Here is an 18,473-nt window from a genome sequence, read left to right on the forward strand (position 1 = left end):
TTTTAGAATCTATGTGCATGTCTTGCGGTCCACATTCCCCACTTTCACTTTCTCCACTCATTTTGGTCCTAAAGGAAACAAGTCACGGATTTATTTAAATTACATTTTCATTTTGACACTAGAAGTCTTCATATAAACATGCATGGCTAAGTCGTCCAGGATAATGGAAAACGATAGACCCGTTGGCCAAAAAAGGAAAACCATAGATCCCTCGGTGGTCCATACACCCCCTTAATAGCATTTTGTGTTACATTTTACTATTTGGAAATTATGTTTTAATACTATTAACTTATGGAAAATTAAAACCTACCTCAGCACTCATAAGTATTTTATGATGTCGGTATTAATCGTGTTAAAATAAAACATTAAATTTCACTATACATATTGAAATTAAATGTTCACATACACATCTTCAACCTATTCATTCACTTTGCATTCTTTTCTAGCACCAGAACTGTGATTCACTTTTGCAAAAATGATGGTTATGCGAATGGTGAAATGAAATAGTCATTTCCTGTCACTATTTATACATATTAAATTATCCTGAACTACAGGATATAAGACAATAAATTTGACTAAGGAGAGGTGCTTAATTTTTCCTTTGAAGTGAGAGTGGGGGCAAGAGCAGTAGAAGTGGAGTACGGATCCGCACCCCGTCATGGGAGCCCTCTGTGCTCCCCAACGATTTTTCTATCACAAAAACATGTGGGTCCCACAAGGATTGGTGATGTTGTTGGAAATATATTACCAGGGCAACCGTATAAGACAAATAAAAAGAATTAAAAAAACTTATCTTGATTCAATGGCATGAACGAACTCCTCGAAAGTTTTGCTATGTACATCCATCTTGATAAACGAAAATTGATGGAGTTGAAACGTGTCGGTAAAAACACTTTCTTTAAGGTATTTAAACGCCCCGAATAGTGCACACGGGTCTGAACGCGTTTTCACCCCCAAGATCAGTCAACCCCTCCATCATAGACGGTGCACCCCGTAATTGATGGACTAAGGGATCCGTAAAGCTACATTCACCAATTGACACAATTTAAAAGAAACTAACGCTTCTCAAAAACAGATTTTGCGCGATGATAAACAAAACATCTCCCACCTTTATATAGAATAGTAAGAGATACCACCAAAGGTTATCTCTCAAAGCACAAACCTCTTCTCTGGTCCATTTAGGTGTCTTTAGAAAAATAAATTGTTTGAATTCTTAAATAAAACTACGAAAATTACAACACTGGTCCAATTCTTGCATCTATCGAAAACTTGTCGTCGTCCTTGAGACTTTTAGGAATCAAAGGCAACCGCATCACTGGTCTGGTTCCAGCATCTATTGGAAACTTGTCATCCTTGAGACATTTATACCTCTTGGGAGATCAAATCACTGGTCCAATTCCTGCAACTATCAAAAACTTGTCATTCTTGAAAGATTTTGAATTCGAGGTAGTCGAATCAGTGGTCGGATTCCAGCATCTATTGGAAAATTATCATCCTTGATACATTTATACGAATCTGGATCCTCACCCCGTCGGGGTAGCACAGAGTGCTCCCCGACGGGTTCCTGACCACACAAAACGTGGGGCCTACGGGTAAAATGTAATTTTTTTTTTGTGTTTTTCCAAAAAGTGTTTTCACCGTGGGCCCCACTGCTTTGTGTGGTCAAAAACCGTCGGGGGAGCACTTTGTGCTCCCCGTCGGGGGAGCTGATCCGAACTCCATTTATACCTCTCAGGAAATCAAATCACTGGTCAAATTCCTACATCTATTGGAAACTTGTTGTCCTTTGATAGATTTAGATTTCAAGGGCAGCCGAATCAATGGTCCGATTCCGACATCTATTGGAAACATGTCATCTCTGTAATCATTATATCTTTTTCAGGAAATCAAATGTACGGACCTATTCCCGAATTGATTGGGGAGCTATCAGAGTTGGGTGAGTTGACTATATTATCTAAGAGTTCTTTGAGCAGCGTTATTTCAGAACGTCAGTTCAAGAATCTTAAGAGCTTAATACGTTAGCGATCAAATCAAAAGAAGCAGCTCCAAATAAGCATATGGTTTTTGAAGTCAGTAGGGTGTGGATTCCAAGTTTTAGTCTGATGGAACTCAATTTTCCTTCATGGCTTGCAACACAAAAGGAACTAACGTATATATCTCTCACAAATGCAGGAATTTCAGAAAGAATATTAAAGAATTTTGGGAAAATCTGTTCCCTGCAGCATATATTGCTTCTAGATCTGTCGCATAATCAAATCAGTGGAAAGGTATCTGATTCTTTTGAAATTTGCAGTGCAGATATGGTTGATTTGAGTTTCAACCAGATAGAGTGTTCTTTCCCCCTTTGGCCTAATATTTCTTCTTTATCTCTTAGGAATAATTTGTTGACAGGGCAAATTCCTCAAAACATTGGTGAAGTTTTGGGTTATAGAGTAACATCCATAGATTTTTCTGGAAATTATTTAAATGTGACCATTCCTCATTCCATCTGTGCATTAACGAGTTTGCGATCTCTTATTTTTCAAATAATAATAGTCTACGAGGAGAACTCCCTAATTGTTTGAAGGACACGAAGGATTTGGAGATTTTATATTTTGCAAACAACCACCTATTAGGCAGGATTTCTGAATCAATAGCCTCTCTGTCTTCATTGAAATTTCTAATACTCGGCAACAACAGTTTTCATGGAAAGCTTCCTTCGTCATTGCAAAAATGCACAGGTTTATTTAGTCTAGACTTTGGCACAAATGGATTCTCCGGCAATATTCCAAGATGGGTAGGAGAAAGTCTATCATCTTTGTGCATTATCAATCTTCGTTCCAACCTTTTTACAGGAAAAATCCTTCACAATTATGTTACCTTGCCAAGCTTCACTTGTTGGACCTCTCAAACAATGTCCACACAGGATTCATCCCTCAATGTTTGAGCCATTTAAGTGCTTTAGTGAAAAATGATGAACTTGAACCACTTCCCCCTTTTTCAACTAAATTTTTTGCAGAAAGTGAATGGATAACAACTCATTTGGAGAGTTGTTACAAAAGGAAGAGAATATGAGTTCAGCAAGACTCTTGAAATGGTGAATAGCATTGATCTATCAAGAAATCAGCTGTCAGGAAAAATTCCAGATGGGATAACAAGATTGGTGAGTTTGGGTACATTGAACTTATCAATGAACCATTTGACAGGGAAGATCCCAGAGAAGATAGGGAGTTTGCGAAATCTAAAAACCCTAGACCTCTCCATAAACCAATTTTCTGGTGAGATTCCTCAAAGCATATCTTCTTGAGTCACTTGAACTTGTCACATAACCATCTATTTGGGAGAATTCCATCAAGCACCCAACTCCAGCCCATTGGTGATGCATGATATATATATAGGGAACTCTGGACTTTATGGGTTTCCCTTGACTAATAATTATTCTCTCAACAATACTTCACCACCTCCAACATATGCCACAGTTGATGGAGAAAATGAAGAAGGGATGGATATGCTATGGTTTTATATTGGCATGGATTCGGGGTTCATTGCAGGATTTTGGGGTGTTTGGATCACTTTGTTTTTCAAGAAATCGTGGAGGATTGCACTTTTGATTTTGGTCACTACATTGTTTGAGGAGATAGAAAGCTTATCAAAGGATTAATTGATGTAGAAGTTCAGGTCATCTTTAATGCTTATCTTACCACAGTATATTGAAAGGTACATATGAATAATGATACACAAGTTCATATGCATCTCTTCGACATCTACAAGTACATCTTGCTTCGTTATTGCTGGATATCACGTTGTTTTTGTCGATCAGGAGGGGTTTCGAACAGATCTGAAAGTTTTTTCATCAAACAGGTAATCCTTCTTCTCCAACTAATTTTGGCAAAATGCATGCTATAATGATGTTGGATGATTATGAAATTAATGTATGTTGAATACCATGAGCCGATCTACGATCTCACGGAGTCAGGATTTTTTTTCGCAAAGTTTTTTTTTTTTTTTTGGTGAGTAAAAAATTATATTTTAAACACTAGAAATGATTACTTTTTAAGTGATATAAATGTTATATGATGATAAAAAAAACATATGTAGAATTCTGTGAGCCCGATCTATGGACTCACGGAGTCAAAAAAAATTTCACCCAATAAATAATTGTTTTATTTTTCAAAAATATTAAAATATTAATAAAAATATCAATAATTATGAAAAATGGAAAAAATGGGGAAAATGTTTTGAAAATATGGAATAATTATGTAAGTATTTCTCAACTGTTGGCTCTGTTGCCCATGTGGCTTCATTGCCGGTTTTGATGTGGGCAATCTATTTTTTTTGCCGAAAAAATTGTAAAAATTCATTTTGTATTTAAAAATAAGATGAAGAACTGCTACTTAATTCTTAGTATTTAATACTTAATAATTATATACTTATATAGTTATGCTTAGGTACATCAGTATATGATTACATGATTGTTTATTTGTGTAGAGAAAATTATTTTGGTGTTGTTAAGTGACTTATGCGGTTATCTCACACCCCACCCGCGGGTCTCGGTTACCCGCCCGACAACCCATGGGAGTGATCTCTTACAGGATCCACGATCTTACCCATCAATAATAATAAATGCAAGTAAAGATAATCATGAGCAGGAATAAGTTTAATAATTAAATATAAAAGATTACAGGAGTCCAAATACTCCAATAAAATAATCAAGGAAAGAATAAACTATCAAAAGAATAATGAGTTCAGCGGAAGCAATTTAAAATGTTTAAATAAGTTTCTTCCGGTTTCTTTCTTTAAAGCTAAGAACTTGGACTCAATCTTATCAAGGTGAGGGGTTCTCCAATTCTTTTCTAGACGATGGGCTAATTGTCTGGTAACTTGTCTCCTACGTCTATCAATAGGTGCTATAAGCGCACTCCATGCACTCACAAGAGCTCCCGCATAGGCTATCTCCATTTTCCATTGCCGGTGCCACATCCTCTTCATACGAAAAGGCTCCTTTATAGGAAACCAATCTATCTTCCGGCGTATATCCTCCATTTGTACAAGCTAATATAACATAGAAAAATAAATAAATGAATTCTGACGAACTCAGTAAGAACAACAATAATTCTCATCCATATTTCAAACCATCAAAAATGAATATATGATATACAGGAAATGCAAAGTATGAATGTTACTAAGATCTAACTATGCCAGTCTCTAACAGTTGACATGCTTTAAGATATACACCTATCCTCCTCTTGGTAGGACTAGTCACTCTGATCCGGCAAGGACTAACTATCTATAAGGATCCTGGGAAAGGGGTAAGTCCAGGACCTGGCACTCAAACCATGGCTGGGGTTAAGTCAACACTCTCTCACCACGACCATTGGCATGAGTACTAGCGCATGTTTGAGTTTCTAATCCAATGCAAGTCATAATGGTAACATACTACATGAAGTCCAGATACATCCCCTATGGCACCAACCAACTCGGTTCAGTATCCTTCGCAACCTAGGAATGAGAACCCTCAGGACTGGCTACTGCTATTGGACTCCATTCCATAGCCTTGTGGTCATCCACATATTGTTGGGGGCAGAAAGCTCTCATGACTCCTCACGACACTCGGTCCGCTCCTTGGAAGTCCATGAGCCCAACCCTAACATATGCAACCCTACCATTGTATGACCAACAATGGACCACTGAGTCTCCGCACGGACTGGTTACCATTGTAAGATGAAACAGAGTCACAATTAATCACCGTCGTCACGGGTCATCCAGCTTCAATTCTCCTACCGAAAGGGTAGTAGTATGTGGGGTACCTAGCCATGCAACACTAGACTCTACCTAGGTATGTCATCCAGTAGTTATGACAATGCTGTAGACATCAGCGAGCATGTGTCCCATACCACAGCCCTTTGATATCTCAAGCCAAGATATCTCAATGGAATACCCTTTCCATCAGAACCACAAATCATCATCATCATCATACCACATTCATAATTGATAAAGCATATGTAAAGTCAATACAAACAGCAAGCATATAATAAGATCAGCATGCTATTCATGGTTACAGCAATATATAAAATGAAAGAACAGTATTGAAAGACACTGGACTATCATGTTCAAGTCATTTCATAAAGACGAGGTTGTATGTCCTTACTTGTAAATAAGTAGAAATCCTTTAGATTGCAAACCATAAACAATTATAAGACTTTTATTGGAAACAGGGGACACCTATATACAGGGTTACAATAATATGTAAGTCAAATGAATCAAATCGGACAAAAGCCAGAAGTTAGTTGCTCTCTGGAAACCAGCTAGTCGCTTGAGCCAAGCGACCTCCTTGAGCGACCACCCAAAAAACAGTGAGTTCAAATCCGAAACTCAGGCTTTTGATCATCCGTTTTCAATCCGATTTTGGGATGATCTCAATCCGAATTTCGAACCTAACACACCCGTAACCAAGGGGTAACACGAAACCTAACAATTAACACCAATTTGGTTACCCAAAATCCTCCCCTTGATTAGATCAATCCTTTTCACGAAAGCAGGGTTTCGTTTTCAGACCTAATCTCATCAAGAGCATTAAAAAGGTAGGTATTGTAATGAGAGGATCATGAACAACCAAAGAAGAAAACAAATTTTCTTTAATCATAGCCGAGGGTAGAGAATGAGTGAACAGGGAGTCACTTACCTCAACCAGATCAGCCAGAAAAGAAAGGAGAAGCTTCCAAATCACCAGCAACACTTTGCTCACCTTCCAGCACTCGTCTCTACTGCGCCTACCGAAAACAGCAATCCCGAATATAATATTCGTAAAAGAGGCAAGGGTTGCTATTTATAGAAGTCTGGGGGCAAAATAGGGCAAAACCCCGCAACCAGGACCAGGCAGTCACTTGGTCCAATCAACCGCCTCCTAGTATATTGTTATACAAGGGTGCTTTGCCAGGGGGTTGAAGTCCAAGTACAACCTAACCCTAATCAACACATGAGGGAGGTCTTACCTTCATTCCGGACATCTCCAGACACCACTTGCCTTCTAGAGGTCCAACTACCAAGCAAGGCAGGATCTTCAACAAGAGAATCCAAATCCATGGGTTCAGGGTATGGATCATGGACTTCTATTCGGACACTCCACAAATTTACCCGGCTAGACCTTTGGGTTCTCAGACCTGCAATACGGATCCTGGGTTAGAAATACGAGGGATGTTACAGGTTATGCCATCATTTTGAATGCAACAGTCATCATGTCTACTAGTGGGAGTTAGAGAGGAGTTGGGTCTTCCCAGGGTGGACAGGGACAGACACAGCCACAAGGACAGCCTGAGAGACTAGCAGTAGGAGGGAGGACTAACCCAGCATGGCAATACTGTGTGGCTATTGATGGAGATCAAAATAAAACACGATGTAATTTTTGTGGTAAGAAAATCTACTTAGGTGGCATCAACAAGTTCAAGGGTCACATCACTGGGAGTTCAAAGGATGTGACGACATGCACAGAGGCCCATCCAGATGTAGTGAAGGCACTTACGGATTTACAAAAAGCGAAGAGGAAGAAGAAAGATGATCAGAGGAGAGTCAACAAAACACTAGATGATGTAGTGCGGGGACCGTCATCATACGTAGATGATTCAGATGATGATAGGGATGTTGATCATGTTAATGTGGCGAGAGATCAGGAGGAGAGGGACATGCGGCGGGCCATGGTAGAAAGTAGACAATTGCACCATCAGGAGCATGATATGGCTAGAGCTAGAGCTTCAGGAGCTGGTCCCTTTAGGACTGCAGGGGCGGTGGTGTATTTGGCATGTTTGGCAAATCACAGAGTCTGTGAGCCCCTCGTACATCAGGTTCAATGCTACCATCTGATTATCCACTCCATGGGGACCCAATCATGGAGCAGGATCCTGATATATTCAGGAGGAAGGGGGCCACGCAGCCCAAGATTTCTAGTGCATGGAAAGGTATGGCCAAGAAGGTAAAAAAAAGCAATATCAAAGTGGATAATTTATAGTCACACCCCAGCAAACAGCACAGGATCCATACTACAAGCATATGATTTACACTATTGCAGAGGCATGCCCTGGATATGAGGGTCCCAACCCTACAGAGTTGATGACCACCCTCCTTCAAGAGGAGAAGGAAGAGCTGCAGCAGTATATTGACAGTATAAAACCCTTCTGGGATACTTATGGATGCACTATCATGTTTGATGGATGGACAGGCCAGACAAAAAAGTCCATCATCAACTTTATGGTATATTGTGACAGGAGAACCATTTTCTTGAAATCAGTGGATGCTACTGGTCATATAAAAGACCATATATATATCATGGGTCTCCTACAGGATGTGATAGATGAGGTTGGTAGGACAAATGTGGTGCAAATTGTCATTGACAATGGTTCCAACATCAAGAAGGCCGATGAAGTGTTGATAGGTTCACCTGATTATCATCTTTTTTGGACGCCTTGTGCAACTCATTCTATTGACCTAATGCTGAAGGACATTGGAAAAATCAGCATTGTCCACAACATAGTTGAAAAGGCAAGACAAGTAACCAACTTCATCTACAATCATAACACTGCTTTGGCCATGACGAGGATATCCATTGGCACGATCAGCATCATCAGGCATGCAGTACCTTCCTTGGCTCTATTCTCACTTCCCTCAAATGTGAGTTCTCTTGGAGGCCGAAGATGACCGCTATAGATCTGCAATTGATGATTATCTGGAGAACTATCAGTATCGTATAAGATGGGATCAGTATGTGAGTTTGTTGGGAGATCATTGGAGACAGGCACAACACAGTCAAATGGAGTTCAATCCACCTAGGCAGTACCTAGAATTGAGAGTTGGAGATTTTATATGATTGGATGACTCTATGTACTTGTACAATGAATTGTAGACTTTAGATGATTTGGTTTATATGAGTTTTCAGATTTCTAGTTTCGGGGCTTTCGCCTGCATACAGTCGGACATGGGTCGATTAAGAACATTAGTTTAAGTGATGTTTTGGGTCAAAATAACACTTCAAATGTATCTATTGGCCTCAAATTAGGCTTCATGTCAAATTTTAGGTCAAAATGACCCCAAATACCCTTCGAAATAGAGGGTCGATTTTTCATCAAACCCCTGTAAAAAGTCGCCCGATATGTCGCCTGTGTCGCCAGGCACCGACATGGCAATACCAGGCAACATGTCAAACCTTGGTTGCAGTGGACACAAATTAAACTTGATTGTTCTCAGAAAACAAAGAAAGCCAGAGCGGGTCGATCGGATTGACGAAGCCACCTTCGATACCAAAATCAGATTGCAAAGCAACACCACTTGCATTAGGATTTTAAGAAATAAGAGTGCTTGGACACTTAGGGATTGAGAGTTAGGTTGTGTATCATTACCTTGCATTGATGGGGTGTATTTATACTCACCCTACTTAGGGTAAACATGTAGGACATGTCCTAGTCAGCAGTACACATAAAACATACCTAGTTGGAAGGCTCTTGTCTAATTGTCCATGTAAGACAAGGTACAACGGATGGGCTAGTGGTTATATATTACCCCCAATAAATATTATTTGAAAATTTATGGCATTGAGTTAATGAGAATGTTAAATTAAACCCCCCCCCCAAAAATAATAATAATAAAGTAAGCTATATAAGCATTCCTTAAGTTTGCAAACTATTATGTTTACATCTATCTCAAAATTATTACATTATAAACATTCTTTTGTACCCAAAATCGAAATAGGTTTTAGGATAAAAGAGAGTAGTGTGGGAATGTTGAAAATATAATAGATGTTATCACTTAACCTTATTATTCTATCAGGAGAGATGTGTTTTGAGACATCCGAGGATAAATGTAATAGAATAAAATTCCAGATAGTCTAAACATATTAGTTTGCAAACCCTAAAGTATCAAAAAAATAAAAAGAAGAAAATCCTCTTCACTTGCAACACTTGAAGTGTGCAATTCAAAAGATGCTAAAGAATTATAAGACTAGATCGATATATTTTACTTTTGTAGTAGATAAATTTCTTTTTCCCTCAAAAGAAAATTAATTAAGTTGATCCAAATTCAGGTTTTTAAGGGTGGTCTTAAGGCATAATTAGTCATACATTCATTATTGCATGAAGTTTGCAAATATTCAGTAGATAATGAATGACTTTAAATAACTGTAGTTATCCTTCACCTAATGTGCATTAAAGTCTTTTCTTCTTCTTCTTCTTATGTGGTAAATTCTTCTTCAATATTGTGGTAAATTCAATTTTTGTTATAGCACTCACTGCAACTAGACTATTAATACTACTAAGAGGCCAAGATTTAGTGGGTACTGGCAAAAAGTTTAACAGCTCAGGAATATTGCACCATATTTTGTTGATCTCAATATTCATTAATGTAGCCTTTTCCACTCCCTTTCGGATTGCCACCAAAATCGCCTCTATTTCATCTGCATTGTCCATTTTCCCATTACTGTAATACTAAAAATGACCATTACTATGTATCCCCATGCTCTATCCTGCGCTCCCGAGCCGTTCATTATGTATCCCTGCACAAAGTAAAACTTGATTTGTCAGTATTATGCATACATATATCATAGGCTTAATCATGCTACAGTTTGCATGGGGTAGTGGACTTGGAAGTGGGGTTATGGGTTCATTGTTTAATATTGAGAAGTTGAAATCCTGAACCCACTTTGATATTCCTTGTAAAACGTTTAGTGGATTTGGTTGGGTTTTTCTAAAAAAGGTAAAATTTCTTTGCTATCATATAAAGTAACACATGATTGCAAATACAGAGAAAAATCACTTTTTCATATGTTTATCCATTTGGTTTGTTGAGTACAGTGCTTGGCAAAGATGAATTATAGATGGATATGTCCAATGCTTTGTCCTTAGTCCGAGAGGCCTTGCTGCATGAATCCTCTTTGTCCACCTGCATGTAATAAACTTACTTGCTTGCTTAATTGATTCAATCCAATTCAATTTTTAGAGTTGTTCTACCCAATTTTTTCAATCAATTTGGTTGGTAAACATCTTATCATAGTTAATGCACCTCTTAATGAAGAAGCAAAGACAAGTAGTGGTTCACCTATTCCTGCTCGTATTAATTAGAAAATTTTTAATGATATTATCAAAATTCAGTTTTTTTTTTTTTTTTTTTAAATATCTTGCCCATACATTGGGTGGGGCACTCTTTTGAGTTTTAAAATTCATATATACCTTAAGATGTGTATACAACATCCGTATGGTTACGCCATTGAGGATAACAAATCTTGTATGGAACTAACCCTCTTACGCCATCGAGGATAATAAATCTCGTATGGGTCTAATCCTCTTACGCCCTCAAGGATAATAAATCTCAATCCACATTACTAAATCGGATTATTTGAACGCTAGGTTAAAAGAATAACTAGACAACCCAAAACCAAGACTTCGCATTAGGTTTGATTTCAGATTCACCCATTTAATAGCTAGAGTGATTCAACACTGACCAAAATTTGATTAACTGGTTGATTGACAACCCTAATTTGAAAAGGAGGGGGGCTTCAGCCTTTTTCTCAAGGGTTCATGCCGATGTGTTTTTGAGTGTGACCATTACTTGAACTCATGCAAGGGTTAGTTATTTATTTTACTTGAAAGTGATGGTGGTTTGGTGGTTTGCTTTCTTTGACATTCATAACCCAATTATTGGTAGTTTCGAAATTTCTTAAAATAATTTTGGCTTCTTGCAAGGGTACATCTAGTAGTGTCGATTGGTTAGTCTGGACCAATCAAATTCGATTTTTTTGTATGAGAAGGAGAGAGAGAGTTCAATATACAATATCCAATATAACTGAACTGATTTAGATTCCACTTTTTGGGTTTCATTTGCCATATATGTTATTTTTGAGAAAAGTTCTCCAATACCATTGAAGAGTGTACCATTTCAACATAGTAGAATAATTATACTATTCCTCCTCTAACGTTTTTAGGCGTGTTTAGATTGGCCCCTGCATGCATGTAGAGATTACCACAAGAATGGGAATGAGCTTCTCTCGATTATGATATTATATACTACTCTTCAGGTACCTTCTCTACTCCACAATCATGTCCAGGTCCCACCCTTGAAATTATATAATTAAGGCTCTTTTTGGTATCAATTATCATTGTCAATTATGAGAAATTTTCATTATTTAAAATTGTTTGGCATCTATTCTGAATTTTATTTTTATTTAAAATAATAGAAAAACCTCCAAAATCCATAATGAACTTTTTGTCCATTATGGATTATGATAAGAATTTCATTATCTTCATTTGTGTAAGTTTACTTAAAGTTCTATAAGTAAGATGAGGGTAAAATAGTCAATACACATTCTTTTATAACAACCATACTTTATCCTTCTTTTCTCACTTGTTTACTATCATTTTTAACAATTTTTTATCTTGACACCAAACTTATTTTCCATTTCATAATTTATTTTCGATAAAATTCACCAAACCATTTTTCATTCTTGACCAAAAATGAATTATTGTACTTATTTATTTTAAATAGGCATAATAGAGAATGAGAATTGATACCAAAAAGAGCCTAAGGTGAGATCCTAATATATTGACTTGAAAAAGAGCTATTCAATTAACGTGAGAAACTATAAACAATTTAAAGACTTTTTTTGCTTCTTTCTTTTTATTTATGAAAGGATGAAATGTGAACTATCCCACCCCGATAACAATGGAACCCTTGATCCAAGATATCTATTATTTAATGGATAACTTCCGCCATTGTATTCATGCTTTTATTCCTCGGAGTTCTAATGTAATAGCAGATCTCTTAGTCAGGAAAGCCCTTTCGGTTTCAGATCCGAAAAAATGGCCGATTTTCGCTGAGTGGTTGATGGCATTATGTTCACCCCCACCTCCCGCCCACTTTTAATAAGATTGTTGTTTACCCAAAAAAAATGCCAACAAACCCAACCAAGGAAATGGGCTTATGGGTTTTGGTTTTGGTTTTGTGTCAACCTCATGCAACAGTTTAGTATGGTTGTTGTGGAGCAAGTCAGCAACCCAGAAGATTTTTAAGGGGAAAAAACCATTAAAATGCAATAAATCCAACCAAAGCATCTCGTGAACACTACCACAAACTAATGGATGGGTTACTTCAGATCCAGAAACTCCCCCACAAGTAAGGATTCATCAATCCTCTGATCCGTCTTTCTTTCTGAATCTCCACGGTTTTCTGTCTGATGGGCAGCATTTCTTGTTAAGAAGAGAATCGATCTGACACATGGGTATCAGGTTTGCAACCCAACAACAACCAAGCTCGTTATGGTCATCATCAGGTTTTGGGATTAGATTAAGAAACCTCATCACCTGTTTGCTTGTCATCTTTTTCGTACTCTGCATCCTCTATTCTTCTGATCTCCTAATAACCAAGGAGAACAGAGACTTGAATTGCCAAACTGCCCATCTCTCCTCTTCTCATTTCACTCACATTTCTAATTCTAGTTCTAATTCTAGTTATAATTCCTCTACAACACCTTCAACAGAAACAAAGCCCTGTCAATTTGATACAGAGCTCAAACACATTGTCTTCGGCATTGCAGCTTCATCAAGAACATGGGAATGGAGAAAGCAATACATCAAACAATGGTGGAGGCCCGGAGAGACAAGAGGTGTGGCGTGGCTGGACAAGCCAGTGACGAGAAGAGCCAATGAAGGACTACCTGAGATTCGGATCTCTGGAAACACCTCCCAGTTCCCTTACACCAACAGGAAAGGAAGCCGATCGGCATTAAGGATATCAAGGGTGGTTTCAGAACTGGTGAGGCTTGATCTGAAGGATGTGAGGTGGTTTATAATGGGCGACGATGATACAGTGTTTGTGGTGGATAATCTGGTGAGGGTTCTATCCAAGTATGACCACAGCCAGTTCTATTATGTGGGGAGCAACTCAGAGAGCCACATTCAGAACATAGTTTTTTCCTATGCCATGGCCTATGGAGGAGGTGGGTTCGCCATCAGCTATCCCCTCGCAAAGGCTCTAGAGAAAATGCAGGACCAGTGTATCCACCGGTATCCTAATCTCTATGGCAGTGACGACCGCATACAAGCCTGTATGGCCGAAATGGGTGTGCCCCTCACTAAAGAAGCTGGATTCCATCAGGTAAACAAACAGGTTGCTTAAAGCATTACAACTGAGTATCTAGCTTTGGAATACCCAGATCGTTGCTTCAAAACTAGTATTTATAAACAAGTTCTACAGTTAATTGGACTCTCTCATGAGACAACTAATAGTTTCCTAACTTTCAGAAACAATCCTGTATCAGGAATGGATTTTAGTTCAATTTGCTGTGTGGGTCATCAAAACTGCTCATTCTAGGTTTCACTTCATGCCTATATAGTGTTTGATTTAAATGAAATGGTGGCATTACTTGTACATACTGATCTGAAATTCCACTTGATATGTTTGTCTATGCAGTATGATCTACATGGAGACCTCTTGGGCTTATTAGCTGCACATCCTGTAACTCCACTAGTATCTTTGCACCACCTAGATGTTGTGGATCCAATATTTCCAGGCATGAACAGAGAAAGATCGATCGAACACCTTTTCAATTCAATCAGAGCTGACTCTGCCAGTGTCGTGCAACAATCCATCTGCTATGACAAGCACAGAAACTGGTCAGTAACTGTCTCATGGGGCTATGTGGTTCAAATCTTAAGGGGAATTATTTCTCCCAGAGAACTGGAGATGCCCACAAGGACATTCACTAACTGGTACAAGAAAGCTGATGGCAACCCATTCAACACTAGGCCTGTGTCTAAGTATCGATGTGAAATGCCTCATATTTTCTACATGAACACCACTCGATTTGACCGTGTTAAGAAGCAGACGTTGGGTGTCTATTCCCGTAGAGCTCAAGAACCTTACTGCCATCAGAAAAAGAATTCACCCGGAGTAATTGATACCATCATTGTCATGAAGAGACCAGACCCTCACCGGTGGCAGAAGGCAAGATTTTGAGCTGATTATAAGTTTATGTTTAATTATGAACAACAATGTCAGGGATCATATACATAATTTCTACTACAACAACTAAATTCTTTTTTTTTGCAGTCTGCAAGGAGGGATTGCTGTAGAGTTTTGCCATCAAGTAATGGATCAACCCTGCATATATCTGTGGGAAACTGTCAAGATGGAGAGATTTTGGATTTATAACAGTGGGTGTTGTTCTAGTTTTGTTTCATTTCTTCGTGATCAAGGGAAGGGCAACTCAGATTGAATGGACATTCTCAGCAAGGATGCAACAAACTTCACACAGAGAATCACCTACTTCAAATTGTGACAATAAATTTTGGTGTTGAGTTGAGTACACTTGATACAGTTTCTGCATTTTCTTTCTTTATGTAATCTTTTCTTGAGATCTAAACCTAGGAAACTAATTTGTACAAAACTGAAACAAAAGATGAAGACTATCTTCTCATACAAACAAAAGAACCTTTTACATGTTTTACTTTTGAGGTTGTGGGGGCTCACTACTGCTGTTCAGTTCCTGAGGAGCCAAGCGATCAGATGGAGTGGGAGACAACATGGTTGGTAGATTGTCCTCAGTGTTGTTCTCCAATGGTAGCCGCATGAATCCATGTACAACAACAATGCCTTCATCAGTTTTCACCACATTTACTGCATTCAACAAAGAAACATCCATGAAATTCAGTAAGGTTTTTTTGGGGGGTTTTAAGGGGGGGTGTCTGGGAAATTTTTTTTTTGGTTCCTGAATACATTTTGACTCTTCTTTGTTAACTTTTTGAATCAAGAAAAAGATGCAAAAAGAGGAACGAGATGCAGAAACATTTCCTCTTAATCAGAAAGAATCGAAATGAACATGTGAACCAGTTAACAGGAGAGAGAGAGAGAGAGAGAGTGAATAGACCCTCAACTGTTGTTCAAAACTGAAAACATTCAAAACCTTTACAGAGGCGAAACCGTTATTAACCTCTTTCTTCTTAACAAGAATCTGCATTTAAATGAGGACGAAAAAGAAAGAAAACCACAAAGTACCACCACACAAATGAACTAGGGAAAGTGGGTTGCTGAGAATCTTCTTGAGATTTACGTGGATGAGAGAACCACCAGAGGATGAACCAGCAAATGAACACAACCAAGGGAATCACGTGGATCCCTTTCCCGAAACGACAAACCAATTCAAGTGCTCTCTCCTTCTTGGTATCAATGGATCTTGGGCTAGACTTTGGATGACACTTCTCTTTATCATCAGTCTTCTGGAAAGAAGCAGAGTGTCTCTGTATACGCGTTGAGACATTGATGCAGGATTGGTCAGAAGGAGCACGCGTTGAGCTTTCTCTGGGCATGATTGTTCAACAAGAATGAATCAAAAGGATGGAAAGATTTGGACAAAAGAGCAAAGAAGAAGCAGAAGAGCAGTGTAGACAAGAGGAAGAAATAGAGAAATGGGCGGATTTAAGACAGAAAACTGGGAACTTCAGAGTTGCAGTTAAGTTCATTAACAATTCGAATTCGAATCTTGTGGGAAAGAAAAAGAGGATCATTGGGATTGTGCCATATGGCAACATTAAATGTGGGTTACTGAAGTACCCATCTATTCATCTAATTTGAACAAAACCAAGACGAACCAAAGAAATCCATGACAGCTTCAAGCCAAATTATTAAAGCTTTTGCTATCAGGGTTCTTCGTCATTTTCACTATTCCTCGCAGGATCGTCAGGGGGAAAGAAGAAAGGGTTTTTGTAACCAGGGTTTGTTAAGAAAAAGGCTTTTGCAAATTCCGCCGGAAGGGAACAGTCAAACTTCTCAGAATAGGGATAATTTCTTCTGGGGTTTTTGTCTTCTTGGAATCGATTCTTAATGGTAAGGAATTGCAAAAGTTTACAAGTTCGTCTTCAAGTGATTGGGATCCGGAGGAGAGAGATTGAGATGAGAACTAATTTTTGAGTTTATTGACTTTTTGTTCTTATGATCTGGATTTCTAACGCTCATTCAGACCAGCATTTCCGGAGGTTTTCTATGGAGATTTGTCTTGTTGGCCATGTTAAGGTTTTGTGTTCTTCTCTTTATTTTTGCCCTCTTTTCCTATCTTTAGATTGCAGGTTTCTTATAATGATTCAAATTATCCTAAAAATCCCAAAAAAAATACCCACTGAAAACTGTTGGATTGAAGGTATAAGTTAAGAATGGGAAGAGAAAATTGAGGCAGAGATAGATTGGAGTGCCTGCTTGGACAACTAGTAGCTATTAAAACCTTCAATGGTTATTGAGCTCGAAGAGCCATTGTCGATGGGAACCGAGAGGAAGACGATACAGAGGCATGATTTTTCCGTTAGATTGTAAGGATTTCATTCAAACCGGATTTACGGAGTTGGTTCAAGATCATGATTCGGTCAAACTCTTAGGTTGTCTTATTATTATTATTATTATTATTATTTTTTGATAGATTAGGTTGTCCACTTTAAAGGTCAAAATTTGAAATATTTTAAAAAAACCTGAAGTTAGTTTTCTGTAAACTCTGACTTTTAAATTATCATTTTTTTACCCATGGAAGTGAGGGGGGGAAAAAAAAAATTATCTTATGAAACTTTTTCTAATTCTTTTCAAATTTACAAAAACCCTCCCAATTCACTCCATTTATCTAAAAGAGAAACGGAGAAGGAATGAGGAAGACTCCATTCATCCAATGTTGGGCAGGTGGGCGATCCTTCCAACGCCTCAATTGTAAGCTTCAAGCTTTTTGTGGCGGAGCTCTATTAACTATAAGTAACCAAAGATGTTTCAGAACGTTTTGCATTTTTTAAAAGTGATATTTGATTTCAAAATTTCAATTCGTCTCTTCCCAGCTTTCGCTCTCCAAGCCCCGGTCTAGAATTGAAAGATACCCTAATAAATAGAAGATGTATGCTATGTATGCTAGAGGAAGGTGAGTGAGTGGACTGTTATGATTAGAGCGATTAATCATACAATGTCAAGAGTTTTATAGACTTCTAAGCAGTACAGGAATTCAAGGCACAGATAACAGTTCAAAACAAAACAATAAATTCATGCTGGTTGCAGACCAATCTGCCTTTCTCCCTCAGCAAGGATGCTAGAAACATTATATAGGAATTACAAAATTCAGACTCTGGCTTCAAATGTTGGTGTATGGTTGTATAAGCTTCAGCTAATCTATGCTATTTCTTTCCTCTCTGTACTGTTTCTGGTAATCCAAAAACTAGGAGATTAATTGGACTAACAAGCACTCATAGAATTGCATATAAGTGAACCAGAAATTCGTTCAGACTATTTTCTCATAAAAAAACAAAAGGAATTCTCAAATGATCACCATATTGCTGAACCACTGTTCAATTCTTGAGGAGCCAAACCATTGGTTATATTTAGAAGGAGACAACATGGTTGGAAGATTATCCTGACTGTTGTCCATCAACATCACCATGAATCTGAGATACAGAAACACTACTTCCATGCATAGCCACCATATCTTTACTGCAGAAAACCAA

The 18,473-nt window shown here is 38.2% G+C and overlaps 1 protein-coding gene and 1 pseudogene across 1 annotated transcript; both read left to right on the forward strand.

The window, feature by feature from the left end:
• Positions 1-658: 658 nt before the first annotated feature.
• On the forward strand, positions 659-3,640 carry LOC149023347 (uncharacterized; annotated as a pseudogene).
• A 9,423-nt stretch (positions 3,641-13,063) lies between these two features.
• Positions 13,064-15,834, forward strand: LOC149023348 (uncharacterized). Its single transcript, XM_089142779.1, has 3 exons — positions 13,064-14,106; positions 14,422-14,955; positions 15,061-15,834. Exons 1-3 carry the CDS (start codon positions 13,228-13,230, stop codon positions 15,160-15,162), a joined length of 1,515 nt encoding a protein of 504 aa, XP_088998905.1. The 5' UTR covers positions 13,064-13,227; the 3' UTR covers positions 15,163-15,834.
• Positions 15,835-18,473: the final 2,639 nt, after the last annotated feature.

Source organism: Hakea prostrata, chromosome 2 (assembly GCF_041222555.1).
Source record: "Hakea prostrata isolate BN-2017 chromosome 2, UWA_Hpros_2, whole genome shotgun sequence".
Lineage (NCBI taxonomy): Eukaryota > Viridiplantae > Streptophyta > Magnoliopsida > Proteales > Proteaceae > Hakea > Hakea prostrata.

Coding starts and splice junctions, on each gene's coding strand:
- LOC149023348 (XM_089142779.1), top strand. CDS start 13,228: ATGGGTATCAGGTTTGCAACCCAACAACAACCAAGCTCGTTATGGTCA. Junction 14,107..14,421: donor AAGAAGCTGGATTCCATCAG/GTAAACAAACAG, acceptor TTGTCTATGCAG/TATGATCTACATGGAGACCT. Junction 14,956..15,060: donor ACCCTCACCGGTGGCAGAAG/GCAAGATTTTGA, acceptor TTTTTTTTGCAG/TCTGCAAGGAGGGATTGCTG.